General features: G+C 37.3%; 1 protein-coding gene across 1 annotated transcript in view; it reads left to right on the forward strand.

Annotated features, from left to right (window-relative positions):
• The window catches only part of LOC139756640 (uncharacterized), a 333,434-nt gene that overhangs the window by 261,288 nt on the left and 53,544 nt on the right, over positions 1-18,602 (forward strand). The window contains exons 21-24 of the mRNA XM_071676311.1: positions 956-1,087; positions 5,957-6,073; positions 12,925-13,052; positions 17,821-17,938. Coding sequence (XP_071532412.1) covers positions 956-1,087; positions 5,957-6,073; positions 12,925-13,052; positions 17,821-17,938 — 495 coding nt within the window. The remainder of the gene's footprint in view (positions 1-955; positions 1,088-5,956; positions 6,074-12,924; positions 13,053-17,820; positions 17,939-18,602) is intronic.

Here is an 18,602-nt window from a genome sequence, read left to right on the forward strand (position 1 = left end):
TTTTTTGGATTTGATCGGTGCTGATTTAAGCTTTAGAATTAGATGTTAGTCCTTAAAGGCAGATCTGTACAAAGTTTAGCCATTAACATAAGATATTAATTGATGACATTTAAAAAATGTTTTCAATAGCCATAATATGGTGAAAATTGATACAGGAGGATACCCCATATTGCCATCAGTTTTGTTAAAAGTTATATATTTCCTCACAGGATGAGCCATGAAAGCAAATTGGTTATGTATATAAGCTTAAGCTTATTGAAAACCAAGGGCTCTCCTTTTAATGAAATTTGGGGAATTTAGGAAAAAATTTGCCTAGATAGTAGATACTTAAAATGAAGCTTGTTTGTACAGTTAAAAGCATAACTAAATGCCAGAGATTCATTAGAATTGGTAAAGAATCCAAGTAAGATGACATATGCTTAACACTGAAGAAAAAAAATAGGTACATTGATGGTGATGATGGTTAGACCTCATCTTTTTCTGACAGTTATGACTTACCTTAATTAAAGATTCATTTATGTATATTGGGTGGGTATAACAGGCTGAAATCGTTGCTTTTTTCTATTTATCTATGACTTTTGCCTGTTAGGCTGCTTTACATTTGTTATATCTTTTTATTTTTGCTGCAAGTGATAAACAGTATAATCAGGTGTTGATGGGCCACATGCATTGTGAGAGTGTGTGTGTGGTCTTAGTGGTATCTTTAACACCCGATGAAGGTGTTAAAGATTTTTCTGTTGGTGGATGAAACTTACTTTGACAGCCTTGATGACCCTGGCAGTTGATAGGCCTAAAGTCCAAACAACCAGCCATCAGATGTTGGCTTTGTCTTTAATGATAATGATTTTATTAAAGTTTCCCTCAATAAAATTGGCATATTCTTACTAGGTACCATCTGTATTAATGGTTTATCTGTTATCTATTCCTGTTGAGCTCAGGTCATTTATCTTTGTAGGAAAGAGTAAAGTGCTTGGAAAGCCAAGTGAATGCTATGTCCAGTGCATCAGCTGATCGAGAAGGAAGCATGGAGAAAGCTCTCTCTGATCTTCGGATAGAGAAGGACCGCCTACTCAAGGAGAAAGAGGAGGTGTGTATGCTGCTTTAAAGGTTGTGATATAGTCATTTTAACAGCTGTCTGTATATCCATCTATAACTCTGATGCCTGTTTCCTCAAGGGGATGGGCCTTGGCAAAAGAGTCTCTCTAAATAGTGAACTCCATGTAAGGGAAGATATTAAGAAAAGATGTATGAAAATTATAAGAAGAATGAGTGTAATTGATTTTGTTTTGTGGATGATGTTCAGTAGAAAAAATGTACTGTAGATGAGCAGAGTAGTCTTGCACTGCTGTAGAGAAGAGTATGACTACAGCATATATTTATGTACATAAAGATCATGATAGAATTAATAGTTAAGAATTGTGGAATAAGGATTTTTGGGAAGGGAGTTGCTAGAGGTAGTAAAGAACTTTTATAGAGAGATTATAGCATGCAGTTGAAGTGACATTTGATTGTTAAACACCCCTAACAATTTGATATGTCTGGAAATCAATCACCCTGTGCACAAACAATACATTTTTTCTTTTATTATTTGATAAATTAGCAAGCAAAAGAATATACATATAAAGTAATAAAACTACCTTTGTGTTGGCTGGGTGGAACACTGAGTGAGCAGGAGATTGGGTTGTGGCTGACATATCTGATACATTGAGATAAAAGATTGGGATGTGGTCTAGAACTTGGTCCCACACTTTATTTTTACCTACTTTATTTGTATGTAGCATTTATGGATCTGGAGAAGGCATATGATAGAGTTGATAGAGATGCTCTGTGGAAGGTATTAAGAATATATGGTGTGGGAGGCAAGTTGTTAGAAGCAGTGAAAAGTTTTTATCGAGGATGTAAGGCATGTGTACGTGTAGGAAGAGAGGAAAGTGATTGGTTCTCAGTGAATGTAGGTTTGCGGCAGGGGTGTGTGATGTCTCCATGGTTGTTTAATTTGTTTATGGATGGGGTTGTTAGGGAGGTAAATGCAAGAGTCCTGGAAAGAGGGGCAAGTATGAAGTCTGTTGGGGATGAGAGAGCTTGGGAAGTGAGTCAGTTGTTGTTCGCTGATGATACAGAGCTGGTGGCTGATTCATGTGTGAAACTGCAGAAGCTGGTGACTGAGTTTGGTAAAGTGTGTGAAAGAAGAAAGTTAAGAGTAAATGTGAATAAGAGCAAGGTTATTAGGTACAGTAGGGGTGAGGGTCAAGTAAATTGGGAGGTGAGTTTGAATGGAGAAAAACTGGAGGAAGTGAAGTGTTTTAGATATCTGGGAGTGGATCTGTCAGCGGATGGAACCATGGAAGCGGAAGTGGATCATAGGGTGGGGGAGGGGGCGAAAATTTTGGGAGCCTTGAAAAATGTGTGGAAGTCGAGAACATTATCTCGGAAAGCAAAAATGGGTATGTTTGAAGGAATAGTGGTTCCAACAATGTTGTATGGTTGCGAGGCGTGGGCTATGGATAGAGATGTGCGCAGGAGGATGGATGTGCTGGAAATGAGATGTTTGAGGACAATGTGTGGTGTGAGGTGGTTTGATCGAGTAAGTAACGTAAGGGTAAGAGAGATGTGTGGAAATAAAAAGAGCGTGGTTGAGAGAGCAGAAGAGGGTGTTTTGAAATGGTTTGGGCACATGGAGAGAATGAGTGAGGAAAGATTGACCAAGAGGATATATGTGTCGGAGGTGGAGGGAACGAGGAGAAGAGGGAGACCAAATTGGAGGTGGAAAGATGGAGTGAAAAAGATTTTGTGTGATCGGGGCCTGAACATGCAGGAGGGTGAAAGGAGGGCAAGGAATAGAGTGAATTGGAGCAATGTGGTATACAGGGGTTGACGTGCTGTCAGTGGATTGAATCAAGGCATGTGAAGCGTCTGGGGTAAACCATGGAAAGCTGTGTAGGTATGTATATTTGCGTGTGTGGACGTGTGTATGTACATGTGTATGGGGGGGGGGGTTGGGCCATTTCTTTCATCTGTTTCCTTGCGCTACCTCGCAAACGCGGGAGACAGCGACAAAGTATAAAAAAAAAAAAAAAAAAAATTCTTTTTTGTAACACAGGTTTAGTGTTCGTGGTGAATAACATGATTATATATTGGAGGAGGTGGTGTGGCTTGCATGTCTAACCTTCCTCTCCTTGTGATAAGAGAGAAGGATATGGAGGTCCTGATTGCTCATTTTTTCTGTTCTTGATATCACTTTCTACTCTTATTTCTTACACAGACACAGCATTGGTGTGAATAGCATGAATATATGCATAGACATATTACACAATGTTTACAAAATGATACACTACATTTTGTTGCATAAATGATAGAGTGGTAAGATGGGTGAAATGTAATAGTTTAAGGTGGTTTGAGCATGTGGAAAGATTGCAAAACAGGGATTTTACAAGGAGAGCATATGATAGTTTGATTAAAGGGGTTGATATGAGAGGAAGACCACCTGTGACATGGGGAAATAAAGTGGAAGAGTACTGGAGAGAGAGAAATGGGAGAAGAATTTGTGGAATAAATAGATACTGTAATTATATTCCTGGGAATTTTCTTGCTTATTATTATCATGTGTATCACCCTAAGATTACATGTATTACAATTAGGCTCAGTTTTTACATATTTCATTCTATGTAACCCACACGTAGACCGAGTGTGATGATGGTGGAAATGCAAGTGATGGGATCCTGTGGTGGCCACCCTTCTCTGTACTTTCACTGAAATCATTGAGTCACTTGTTTTGTCACTTTTTACCAGTTATTCTTATTCACTTTCCTCACTAACCAGTACATCTGATAAGTGGTATTCCTCACTTAGTTCAACCAAGAACAGATGCTTGTATGTTGGGGTCACCATATGCATGACCTGAGAGGTTGAAGAATATGCGTCTATAATGGTGATTGAAGAGGTACTGAGATGACAGAAGAGAGTTCTATCAACTGCTGATGTTACAATAAATCAAATGATATTTAATGCAACTTACTGCATGCCACCTGGCATGCAGTAGGTTGGGCAAAATGCAAGGTTTTCAAAGTTTCTATTTCCACTAATAAAAGTAAAGAAATCCATGGAAAAATAAAAACAGTGATCAAACATGCTGTATATGGTCATGGTATGATAAGATTACTTTATACATTCCCTGGGGTGTGTGATGAAATGGTGCAGGAGGGGTTTCGAGGCTGTGCATCATTCTGATTTCCCATTTACCATTATAAGATGGAAGAAATACCTCTAAAATTAACAGATGTATACTAAAATATAACCATGATATATGGCTATGGTATGATGCTGAAGTTAATGTGTAAATACCCCAGGGGATTGGTGGAAGAGGGGTTTTAGAGGTTGTGCATCCTTCAGATTTCTGTTTGCCAGTGCAGAATGAAAGAAATACAGGTAATTGTAAGTTACTAAAAAAAAGTTAACATATTTTATGTGGGTGAATAACAAGTTGCTTTGGTAGGTAGCAAATAGATGTAGAAGGAAGGTCATTGCATGAAGGGAGAGGAGTACTAGACAGATGAGTGAGAATACATGTGACAGAAGATCAAGCTTTCGATAGATAGATAGTTGTAGGTGATGATATAAGAGACATAGATAGTGTTGCAGTCAGATGAAAGGCAAGGAAAATGCTCAGTGTGTATTTAGGGGAGAAAAATATTTCTGACTCAGTTAGATATTTTGTGTTTCACCTACATTTGAACTACTGGCATTCTGTCCACATTTTGTCTTACATAACGCTTGATAACACTTAACTCACACATCTCATTCTTTGTAACTTTGTATTTTCCTGCAGTAAGCACTATGTGCTAGCCTTGCCTTTTAACAAAATGATTGGAGCAGTAGATAGAAGTATTTGATAGGAACATTGAGGTAGGAGCATTAGGAAGAAATAGCTGGTAGGAACTTACTGCAGGAGCATTAGGTAGTAGTAGTCTGTAGGAACTTTAGGTTGGAACCTCTGCAAACGCTGCACTTGGGTTGAACTCTGCCAGTGGCTTGATAATGGTGAGGCATTAAAGGCTCAGAATAGGCATTGGAGTTATGGAGACTTTATTACTGTAGCTACCCCCTTTTAGGGAGCTCCAGTGGGGAATAGACATCAGAGATATAGATAGACAGGTAGATAGATAAATTGATATCCCAAGAGATAGGGGAGAAAGAATACTGCCCATGTATTCCCTGCATGTCTTAGAAGGTGACTAAAAGGGGTAGGAGTGGGGTGAGGGGCTGGAAATCCACCCCTCCTGTTTTACCTTTCCAAAATATGGAACAAAGAAGGGGACCAAGTGAGGGTATCTTCCTCTAAGGCTCAATCATCTGTTCTTGATGCTATCTCACTAATGTGGGAATGGCAAATATGAATGAAAAAAAGGTAGAAAAATAGATAGATGGGAATACAAGGAATGCCCTTAGAAACTGGAAAAGCAAAGGATGTAGATAGAATGGTGAATGAGATGGTATATAGTTAATGTGAGGCTGCTCTGAATTGGATTTGGAAAATGAATATAGCAGCATGGAAAATTTGTTTTGTACTAAAGGGCAGAGATTGTTCTAGTGCAAAACTTTAAAGAGAGTATTAAAGAGAGTAGAGATTATTGTAACCATTGGTACAATAGGCAAGGTGAATAGTGTGGTTGATCACATTTGGAAAAATTTTAAACCTTTGTAAGTGAAGAACACTGAGATATGAGAAAAGGTGCTTGGTATACATTTTAAAACTAAATTTGATTGTTTTGGTCACCATTGCTGGGTTGCATGGATGTATATGGACCCTGAAGTATTTAGAGATGTTGAAGATTCAGACCAAGTTTTAATTGTGGGTTTTAATAGTGTCATAAGAAAAGTGGATACTGTAAATGGTTACATAGAACAATTATGTTGTAAAGGTAATTTTTTTTGGTAATATTTCCATATTTCTTTTCAGGTAGTTAAAAGTAAGGTTGATTTAGAAGGACAGCTTTCTTCTCTGGATAAAGAGAACCGCAAACTCCGTACTCAGCAGGAGGAGAATCTTCTAGCTGTTACACAAAGGGATCAGAAGGTATGTATGTGCATGGTGCATTTCCAGTTATTTTACTGCTTGTTTTAAATATATATTTCATGTTCTACAATTGCTTTTCAAAATGTAGTATTCATTACCATAATCTGTTTTTATGCATGATAAGTGTCTGGGTATTTTATGGTTTGATAAGTTAATAAAGTTCAGAAAATAGAAGGGGTGCAGAGAAAGATGAATGGAATGGTTTTGAGAGGCTCTTTGTTGTTGATCAGATGTACAGTATGAAAATGATTTTTGAAAATCCATAAAAAAAGAAAGTGTGTATGTAGTATTTTTTACTTTTTTTTTAGAGGTGTATGGAAAGGTTTAGGGAAGTATTGTGACATATCTTTCAATTGTACGGTGTATGATGCATTGAAATCCTTTGTAGGAATAAACTATTTATTAAAAGTTACTACAAATGAAATGACTGGTTTGAATTTAAGTGAAGAGTGAGATGAAGGTGTGTTACTACAAATGAAATGACTGGTTTGAATGTAATGAAGAGTTAGATGAAGGTGTATTACATTGTTTTTGTTGAGTCACTCCTTCCTGTTGCATCTCATTACCTTACTTTTGTTAACATTCTCTTTTTTTTCTTTTACACAATCTCTTCTTTTACAGAATCATACATATTCTACTACCAGTATCTGGACTTTCTTTCATAAGTCAGCCACTAGAACCATGCCTTATGTTAACAGCTATTTGATCAGCTTCCATGACTTCTGCATAAACTTATTAACACTTCCCATGTGGCACCTGGCTCATCCCCCCTTCTCTTCTCAGTGTAGCTTATGGAAATGAAAAATTAAGTTTTTAATCTTGGGTTTGGTATTGCACATTTGTTTATATTCTGCCCACAGAGATCAAAAATATCATTAGGTCTAGTGGCCAAGGGTGGTCAATATTACAAGTTTATGGTACCAGAAACATAAAATATAACTAGATAACTAGGAAACATAGTAAAAAGAAAGTAAAACCTGTAGACTGTGTCAAGGCTACTGTAGCTCCTGTATGCTTTCAATGAATTTATATGAATTGGTAACTGTGTTTAGCATATTATGATGAAGATTGTTTTCTTTTATATGAGTAAGTGTTTCATGGCCCTTGGACTCTTATAGTTACCATAGCATCCCCATTGGCACACTGCTAAAAGCTTCATACTTAAAACTACAAAAGCTGTCTCTGACATGGGTCAGACAAATCTGTGAAAGCTATTTTCCACCCAGAATGGGTTAAACACTCACCATCAATCACATCCTTAAGCCAGACCCACCTTGACTAGGAGTGACTCACCATCCCTTCCTTCTCTTACACATGCCCTACTCCTACAGTTAAAATTCCTCTTTACATTTAGTAACTTTCCATTTACCCCATTTATTTGTGATACTTTCTGTAAGACCTGTCTGTCAACCTTATCATTTGCCATTTTCAAATGTAGTTATTGCCACATACAATTCATTCTCCTGCTCCAAGTTTTTCCTTAGTAAATTCTTCCAAGAAAACCTCTTTTGAAACCAAATTGCTCCTCCCCAGTCAGATGTTCTGAACTAACCACCACCTTCTCAATCACCACGCCCCCATACACCTTACCAGACTCATACCTCTGTGTTTCAGGCATTCTGATTTGTCCTCCATGTTTATGTATAAGGGTTCTATACATGCAGTCTGCCATTTCCCAGGCCCCTGCTTTACTCCACAATGTATGTGATTCACATGACTAAATTAGCCAACCATTATATTTACATGTGTCAAGAGTTATGAAGAGAATTTGAATATATTATTGGAGGAAGACTCAGGCTTTGAGCACATGGGGTTAAGTTTTAGAGAGGATCATACATGAAGTCACTGGGAGCACTCTTTAAGTAAGACAGTGATGTAGTAAAATAATTTAAAGACTCTGTTGGCATGCCATGGTTTAAGTGTATTTCTATCTTTTTTCTGATAAGCACTAGTCTCTTTGAAGCACTATGTTTAGATGACTGATAATGCTTGTCTTTTTAGTTTTTCAAATATTGCTAGAAATCCACTTTCTATGGAAGAAGACTTTAGGAAATTCACCATCCTAAAAGGGTTGATCTCTGATCGTGGGCTGAGATGTAGGGCATGTCAGCTGGATGGAGTCTTACATTTCTCTTTGGAAAGAGTGATGCTGAGTTTTCATAATGCTGCTGTAATACTGTAATTTTTGACCTCATTCCAAGGTTATCAAACAACTTGCCATCCAAAGTTTTGCATTGTGGTATTGGTGATTGAACTGTATGTCTTGACATTTGGTCTCAGGTTTTGTGTTGTTTTGGATGTGGGAAAACATAAAACTGATTTGTATATTACATCTGATGGGTGGTAATGGCTAGATTGATAGTTACTGGTTGTCCAAATTGGTTGAATTTAGGGCAAGAGTATTCTGACTATTTGTGGGAAAGTCATCACCTTTAAATGAATGCAATGGAGTGTCCCAAGGAGCATTTCTTTCTCAAACCTTTTCATTCTTTTCCTACATGACCTCCTGTAACATTAAGGTCCTTTCATATGCAGAGGACCTCACACACACTTTACAATACTGTGACACCACAGTAGTTTTAAGAAACATACAGCACTCTACCATAAATTTGGAACAATGGCTCACTCAAAACAGAATGTCTGCATCTCCTCATAAGTCTTCAGTCACTCCTTTAACCCCAGACAGACTTGAATCCAACCTACACTTTCCAGTTGCCATGTGTGGACAGCACACCCACTGAACAAAACACTTTATGTTCTTGGCATCACATATGATACACATATGACATTCAATCCCCAGTCCAAAAACAGTATTTGGTTTTGGAATTTTTATATAGTGATAAGGAAGTTGTAAGATTAAGAAAATCAAAACATTTTGAGTGATCATTGTATAAGAAATAATTGATTTATTACTGAAGTGCAAGATATGTGAAATTGACTACTGGGTGATAACATGTAGTGTGATGTTATTACTGTTGTTTTACAAGCAAAAGTAAGTATAACATTGCCCTTTCAGTGCTATTTTCATAGTTGGGCACATGTTATGGCTCACAGCTCCTCTTGTTAAAAAAGTTGGTGAAAGATATTTCCTGGTGAGTATGCATTCATTCACACATATATTACCACCATCCCCCAAACTATGTATTTGCAATTGGTGTCTTTGTGAAATGTAGGGCTTTGATAATGTATTATCCTAGGTTTCTTAGCCTGCCTGACTATGTCCTGGAGTTAATGCACCAGAAGGTATTTAAGCAGACTAAGAAACTTAGAGACAAGAAGTTTGGTAATATGGTTAGCAGGCTCCAAACATGAGTCATCAGTTGAGGCAAGAGGATGGAATAGCCTTACCAGTACTGCAGAGAGAGGTCAGAAAGACTTCTAGCCTATTTATGTAACTAGTATTGTACTCAAGCTCATGTAGGTAACCTCATGTTAACACTGGAATTGTGATATTGGAATGTTTGCTCATCAGAACTAGGATTATTGACATTAAAGCTTGAGAGGCCAACAGGCTAACACATGGATAATTGCCCTGCAGCACATTTTTATGTAGAGTAGTTACTGCTGCTCTGGTAGATCAGAGTGGCAACATGGTTTTGAAGTTTCTTTGTTTTTACCTTCTTTTAAATGCCTCATAACCTCCTTTCCAAGATGGGGTATTCAAGAGTTTCTCTCTTCTTCAGAAATTCCCTTTAAAATTTTTTTAGTTTTCATTTTTCATCATCGGTCTCATGTTTATCTTTGTTTAGTGACCTGTACTTTTGTGATGAATATCTGTGATCCTTTCCAGTTGACTAAATGGCCTGAACTTTTCATGACCGCAACCCAGCGTTTGCCAGTTAATTATCCTGCATACAATCCTTTCCATTTATAACACTTCTTTTCTTTACCATTTCAGAGCCTTTGTCTTACAGGTGATGTCCTTCCAGTCTTAGGTTATTTTAAGAAAGCAGAATAGGTAGGTGTGGGATCCCAAGTGCAAATGACATTGATGAATTCATGGATTGTGTGTTTCATCAGGTATGAGTGCAACAAATATGTATGTTAAACACAAAGCTGTTCTTAGATGCTCATGGTTCTTGCAAAGAGAAGACGGTAAACTAGAGAATGATTGGTTTGTTTTTGATAAGAAGGAATGTGATCGATAATGTGAATGATATGCAATCTAGGAAGGGATTAGGAGGGATTTTGTTAGATTGCAATGTGTTAATGTATAGTACAGTAAAGGATTTTGTTGAAGAGGATATACAACTTGAAATTGGATGAAAAAATGAGACGAATAAGGGTGAGAAAGTTGACGAATGAAAGGGAGAAATGTAGCTTCCTGTGGGTTACTTGAAGATCTAAAAGGAACTGAAATGTTTCAGAGTGAGGTTAAGGTGATGTGGAAAAGTTTGAAACTGCTGTAGTGGAGTCTCTCAGGAAGGTTTTTAATGCATCATTTGTAGATCATGGAAAGTGTGGAACAACATGGAATGGGGATGAAGAAAGTTTGTGGAGGGGAAAAAACAGGGTTGTAGAACCTAAATCTGCCAGAGAATAGGGAAGAATGGAGGGTAGAGAGTGTTGAATATGTAGCCATGGGTGTGGTATCTATCAGTAAAAGGAATTAAGATTTAAGAAACTTTATGGAAGACAGAGTTGTAATATATAACCATGGGGTATTTTTTTATACTTGATTGCTGTTTCCTGTATTAGTGAGGTAGTGTCAGGAACAGAAGAAGGGCCACATTTGCTCACATTCATTCTCAGGCTGTCATGTGTACTGCACTGAAACCACAGCTTCATATGCACAACCATGCCCAACAGACCTTTCCATGGTTGACCTCGGCCACTTCACATGCCTTGGTTTAGTCCACCGACAGCACGTCGACCCCTGTATACCAAATCATTCCAGTCACTTTAATCTGTGCATGCTTTTTGCCTTCCTGCATGTTCAGGTCTGAGTCACTTAAATTCTTTTTTACTCCATCCTTCCATCATCCAGTTGGGTTTCCCTGTTCTCTTTGCTCTTTCCAAGGATGTAAGGAAGAGTAGAAGAGAGATATTTAAAAGGAGTGAATGTATATTAGACAGGTCTAGGAAAATGTTAATAACAGGTTTAAGATGATTAGAGAAGTAGAGTATATTATATAGAACTAATTTGAAATGATGGTGAGAGAGATAAGAAGAGAGAAACAGGTATATAGGAGAGGTAGATATTACAAATGAGAAAGTAAGAAAAACAATGAAGCACTTAAGAAATCGAAATAATTGGGGCATTTATGAATTGGTAATTAAGATAATGAAGAATGGAGGTAAGGAATGGAAATACTTGGGGTATTGAAGGATTGGTAAGTAAGATGATGAAGATAGGAGGTAAATGTGCTTTGGAGTGGATCTAGAAAGTTTCTGTGAAAGCATGAAAATCTGTTCAAGTGCTTGATGATTGTATAAGGGCAGTACTTTTTCCACTGTACAGGAGAAAGGGGAGTTACAAAGAATATAAGAATTGTAAAGGATAAGTTGGCAAGGTATATGGTGAGATAGTGACTGATAATGATTGAACCCTATATTGGAGAGGGACATGGTTGGTTTTGGAAGGGAAGAAGGTGTGAAGATTGGCTTTTGCTCATAGGCAAGTGATAGAAAAAGTTTTTTGGGGAAAAATATATGTGTGCACCATTTAGAAAATTAGAAAAGGATGTTGATAAGGTGGACAAAAAAGTACTGTGGGAAGATATGACTCTTATATAGTGTCCTTGGAAGACTTCTGAATATTTTTAAAGACATTTATAATGGAATTAGTGCATGTGTGAGAGTAAGTGGCAGTATAAGCAAGTAGTTTGAAGTAAATAGGGAAGTGTGACAAGCTGGTTATTTTATGCATTGTGGATGGGGCATTATGTGAGATGAGAGTGAGTTGGATTGATATTGGTGTAATACTTAACATTGGATAAACTGAAGAGAAGTTGCTGCAGTTGTTATATGTAGATGGTGTTGCAGTTTTAGCTCAGTTAGAGGAATAGTTGGAAATAGTTGTAGGCTGGTTAGATGATGTAAGTGATGTAAGAGGAGGATGCTAAAAGTTAATGTAGATAATGGGTAGAGAGGCCAGATTGTGTGACCAATTTACATGGTGAAGAACAGGGACTTGTGGATGAGCGTAAATAACAGGGAGAAAAATTTAGTAAGGATGGTTGTGGGAAAGTTTAGATTGAAAGGAAGAGTCATGCAAGAAAGAAAATCAAGGTTTCTCTGAAAGCTCAGGCAAAAGATGGTTTGCATCATGTTGAAGAACTTGCACAAAGAAGTACTTGACCCATCTCTGATGTAGGATGTGAAACCCAAGTGTCTATAGGTCAGGATAGGTCAGTTTTCATATAATTGGAATTAGAAGAGAAAAAAATTGAAATTGATTTGTTCCTCCATCTTTCACCTTCATGGTTTCTCACTTATGTGAACCATCATAACCTGTTTTATATGTGTTTCCCTTGAGGATTCACTTTTTTTGTTTATTGTAAATATTGTCAACACATTTTACCATTGACTCTCAGTTTATTTATCCTACCTTTTTGTTTATGCTCATAATGATTCTTTAGTGTCTTGTAATAAACCTATTTTTGAACCAAAAAGCACACACTTTGCTAATCAGAGTGTCTTGTTTACTTTGCTCAAATTTGTACAGTGCATGCATAACAGATGATTGTTGGTCATCACACATATCCCATCCTTGTATATCAGTTTCTTGGCATTTTGTGTAACTTCATATTCTCTCATTTCTTTTTATTTCCATATTCCTCCATTTGTATCTTGCCCTTGATTTGCTATCGCATCCTGTATTTAGCTTTCATTTGCCCCCACAACAATAGGTGGCAGCCTTGAAAGCTGAAGTGGAGCATTTGATGACAACGTTTAATGCTCATCGTGAAGACCTGCAGAAACAGCTGGTGCAAGCACAGGCAGACAAGGAGGCCATGGCTGAATTTCAGAAGACATTGTACGTCATCCTTTTAGTTATTTACTTCCACTAAGTATTATATATTTTACAGCAGTTTTGCCTTTATAGTGTGAGTATAGATTTCTTTACCTATGCCCTGATGATTTCATATTTTGTTAAGATGGATTTAATATTTTGGTTATTTTATATCAACTGAACATTTATAATATCCTGGAAATCCTCCCCTCCAGTTTTTACTTTTCTTAAAGAGGGAACAGAGAAGGGGGCCAAGTGAGGATTTTCTCTTTACGGCTCAGTCCTCTGTTCTTAACACTACATCGTTAATGCGGGAAATGGCGAATATGTATGAAAAAAATATATATTCTAATTATTATTAACTATTATTATTATACTTAATCACTGTTTCCTGTGTCAGTGAGGTAGTGCCAGGAAACAGACGAAGAATGGCCCATACTCTCCTATACACCCATACACACACATATACATACATATACATAGCAACATATACACATATACGTACATTCACATACACAGACACTCCTATACGCCCATACACGCACATATACATACATATACATAGCAACATATACACATATACATACATACACATACACAGACATATACATATCTACACATGTACATATTCATACTTGCTTGCCTTTATCCATTCCTTGCACTACCTCGCCCCACAAGAAACAGCATTGCTGCCCCCTGCTTCAGTGAGGTAGTGCCAGGAAGACACCCATACACACACATATACATACATATACATAGCAACATATACACATATACGTACATTCACATACACAGACACTCCTATACGCCCATACACGCACATATACATACATATACATAGCAACATATACACATATACATACATACACATACACAGACATATACATATCTACACATGTACATATTCATACTTGCTTGCCTTTATCCATTCCTTGCACTACCTCGCCCCACAAGAAACAGCATTGCTGTCCCCTGCTTCAGTGAGGTAGTGCCAGGAAGACAGACAAAAAGGCCACATTTGCTCACTCAGTCTCTTGCTGTCATGTGTAATGCACCAAAACCACAGCTCCAGGCCTCACAGACCTTTCCATGGTTTACCCCAGACATTTCACATGCCCTGGGATAGGGGAGAAAGAATACTTCCAGTGTATTTCCTGTGTGTCGTAGAAGGTGACTAAAAGGGGTAGCACCTTTCATGAGGCATCTCTGTCAACTTTATCAACAGATTTTCCCAAATAAGAAAATTCCACATAAACTTCTTGCTCTAAGTATTTTTCACATATTTTTTATATATGATTTTAAAAAGATGTTTTAACACATAAAGCCAATTAGAAATTGTTTTAAGTTGATGGTTGCTTGTAGTTTGTTTAGTTATTAGCTTGACTGTTTTCTGTCATTGTATATAGACTGATTTGAGTCTGAGCTTGAAGGCATAATAGTGAATTTGCTTGTCATGCCTCTGTATTTAAGCAGTCTTTATAGCACTTGCCTTGTTATGTGCAGAGGTAATTCATGCATGATATATTGTATGCTATTTGAGAGGGGATGGAAACCATGACCCCTATTGTGTAAGTATGCTTTTTTTGATATATAACATTGTTGCTGTTCTAATTTAGAAGTGTAATTTACCAGTTTCAGCATTGCCCACAGTTTGATGTGGTCTAAGATTCGATCTAATCTATGGTGCAGACTGTTAGGAATTGTCTGTGTGAAATGTCAGACCCAGGCCTTTTTACTATTTTTTTTTTCTGATATTTAGGTATGTCCCTCTCCCTGAACCAGAAGAACAGGGGACTGACTACTTGATACTTTTGCTCTAAATCCAGGAATCTGGTAGTTAGTACTTTCTTATTGTGACGTGGAAGCTAAGCTTTGTATTGAAATGATTCCTGATGAACCAACACATACTCCATAAGGATATTGTATTTTCTAAAACAAAGCAGTAAGAAGAATTAGTATTTAGTGACAGATCAGAGGAGAAGAACAATGATTTTGGAATGAAAGTAGGATATGGTTGGAGTATGTGAATTAAGATAAAAGGTGTGAGAGAACAAGGTTACATCAGAACTACAAAATTATACTTTGAAACCAATAACAGAACCTCATGTGGAGTTGGCTTAGTTTTAAATCCAGAAGTTGTAGGTAACTGGAAGTAACATGGCAGTACCATCAACGAATTCACCAGCTGTCATCTCTACATCCTTCATAGACACACAAGACAGTTGAACTGGTTGTGCCTAAATTTAAGATTTTTCTCACAACTGCTTTTTGTCCCCATTTCTCGCATATACCCTCAGCCTGGTCTTTCTCCCTATTCACCACAGAAGGGGGGAACTGAAAAAGGTGCAGAAAAGGGCATGTAAGATCAGCCCTCACACCATTAGTCAAGAAGCATTGTACATAGTAATCTTTCCAGCTCTCTCAACCTTCACTTGGACCTCCTGTCATATGTCACTTGTCCCTCAACCACAATGAGCTCATCTGAATTTATAGAGACTCCTACAAGAACCTTTGCTTGACATCTCATCCATGTTTTAGCCCAGCTCTCTTTATTTTGTGTATTTTCTCCCCTTTATGATTTTTTTTGTGAACATGAGAAATTCTATAGGCTATCTTGGAAAAATAGGTTTAGGACCTTCGAGCCTTCACTATTTCCAGTGAATAAGTGCTCGCTTACCACACCCTGTGCTCACTACTCATGATAGTTGTAACTTGCTTGATTTGGACCCTCTTTCATCTACTCAGAGGCCACAGAGATTGCATTATCAGCCTACTTCCTTCAGAGGAAGCTTTGGGGCTTTCTTACCTTCATCGATATGGCAGGGCTTCAGGCCAAAAAAGTTACATCTCAGGAAAACATACTGATTCCTTCACAAAGCATAGATATTGCAAGAGCACTTCATTGGGAACTTCGAAGACCTTCAGCTTGGAGGACTGATGCAGAGGACTTCAGAGCGCATCTTAGAACTCTGGTGACTTCTGTGGTGGTTTGGATGGGTGTGTTGAATCAAAGATAGGGCTTCCATTCTTTGAGAGGTCTTGTAGGTGCACAACCTTGGATGGAGGGACTAAAGTCCTTTCATAGCAGCAATAAGAGGCAGTTGATACCAGAATGTCTTGAGTCTGGGATGAGGAATTTCAATTTTGATGAGTAATACTGTATTTGTCCACTGTCTGATAAGCAAAGGCTCTTGCAAATTCTTACCTTCTCTGAGTTTGTAGAAAATATTTTCTCCCTGATCATATCCAAAGACCTTTTTTCTTCAACCCTGTTTTCTCCAAGCAGTATTCAGTCCTTGGTGTTTGCCCTATCAAGGTCAGAAATAATGTCATCAGAAATGTCTTCAGGGCATGAGGCTTTCAAATTGATCCTTTCTTTAGGAGTGGTACTCCAATTGAATCTTTTTGCCAACAGAACCAGTTGTTTAAACATTATGGCACTTGCAACAGATGCTGTGTCCATAGATTGGAATTCCTGCATCCAGATTTTTCTTTTCCCTCAGTACATCTTTTTCTACTCAGACTCATTGGTTTTTATGATTTTAGGATGTGTGTGTGTGTGTGTGTGTGTGTGTGTGTGTGTGTGTGTGTGTGTGTGTGTGTGTGTGTGTGTGTGTGTGTGTTTGTTTATTATAGAAAATGTGCATGTAGAATGAATCAAGTTTCTATTTCTAGTGATATTTCAGAGCCTTGAATTTTTTTTGAAAGATGCACTAGCATGTTTTGTTTGTTTTTACCTACCTGTGGAATTATTACAGCTAGTTCCTAATGTAGTTCCAGTATACAGACAACAGTAATATAACTTTATGCTATTGATTAAGAAATGTATATCTTACCCTATGTATCAGTTGTCAGGATGAGTATTCATTTATGTTTCCTGTAAAATGCATTTATTCCTTGATTGCTGACAGCAATTATATGCTGTTTTCTATGGAAAATTTTTGCCTTGATGTGCAAATATTTTTTGGAAAATATTTCCTCTGCATTTGAGTTCAAAATTAAGGGGAGTTTTAGGGGTTTTACAAGAATAATCTTTGTATCATTATGTTGTATCATTATGTTTAGTTAGTAATAGAGTAGCTTTGGGCTGTGACTTATATCAAGATTAAGTTACCTTCTACCACAAAAGAAATTCTATTTTCTAAGGTAGAAGTTGAGCAAAAGACCAAGAGCCCCTTTATAAAGTGTCTATAGTATCATTAGAATGCTTGTATACTTAGCTCACTGTTATTAGGTGTTTGTAGTGAGTGAGAAACTTTTAAACCAAAGAATACACTTAACAACCTGTCTGCCCACAGGTTCTTTATACTGCAAGGAAGGAAAGCTTTAGGTTAGTTGTTGCCATACCTAGGTAGAATCTGTCAACATGGTAGTGAAACTTAGTGTTTCAATGGCTAACTGCTGTCAGGCACTTGTCTAGGGGAGTAAGGGCCATTACAATTGGAATATGTTGAACTCTTTCTCTGTTTATTCCATTCCCTAGATAGGTACAGGAGTACTAGAATCTTTGGCTTTCCCTTTCAAGGTTCAAAAAATCCTCTCTCAATATAGAAACCATATCATTTGGCTTCTTAACCCTTGTTAGCCCCAGAATTGAATTAAGGTCTATTGGAATATGAATGCATTGTTACCTTTTTGGTATAAGATGTTAACTGTCTGAAATAAATGTCTCTTTGGGCAAAAATGAACTTATCTTTATTCTCTGTACTTTACTTCATTGAATAATAAAAGAGGTCTGTAGAAATTTACCAAGTATAAGAAGCAACTATCATATTGTATTTTGTTCTACTAGTGACAATGAACTTGCGCGATTGGATCGTCTTCAGGAAAGCTTAGCTGCTTCGGAGGTGGAGAAGGAAAGCTTGCAAGCAGAGAAAAGAAAGCTGGAAGAGGACATTGCAAAGTTGAAGGTATAGGCTTTTATTGTGTAAAAGTACATAAGGATATGGTTATTAGACCAGTTGATGATATTGTTTTACAGTGTATAGTAGTTAATCCCTATTAACTGGGGAATGTGGCCACTGGAACCAGACTTACTTGATCTTGTATTTAAGTTGAATGTCTTGGAAATGCATGATTATCTGTTTTCAAGAGTAATTAACTTGTGTAAGGCTTTTAGATGATTTAATTGTGAGGAGCAAGTTTACTCAGGGAATTGGTGATCCTTAGATTTTGCTAGCTTATAGGGAAAAGGGCTGGGGACCCTAGATCTGCAATTTGATTTCCTTTAAAGGTGCACTTACATTTGTTCATGACAAGATGCATAGTTTTGTGTGATAGAGTGGAATTTTTTAGATCTGTGAGAGGTTTAGGTGGTGGCTTCAAGAGACTGTCCTAGTGATTCTTATTTTGACTTTAAGGTAGTTTGAAATCAGTGCAATTGATAGTGTTTACTCTAACCTCTCTATTGTTGGTAGAACTCATGGAATGTTGATTATATTACATTACCATGACCTAGATTGAGATTTCAGTTGTTGGTAAAGATGATGCATCAAGTGATTCAGATCTGATACTAATGTAAGGATGACGTGAATGAGGTCAAATGCTAATGTAAAGATAATTGATAACTGTATT

The sequence above is a fragment of the Panulirus ornatus genome, chromosome 22, assembly GCF_036320965.1.
Source record: "Panulirus ornatus isolate Po-2019 chromosome 22, ASM3632096v1, whole genome shotgun sequence".
Lineage (NCBI taxonomy): Eukaryota > Metazoa > Arthropoda > Malacostraca > Decapoda > Palinuridae > Panulirus > Panulirus ornatus.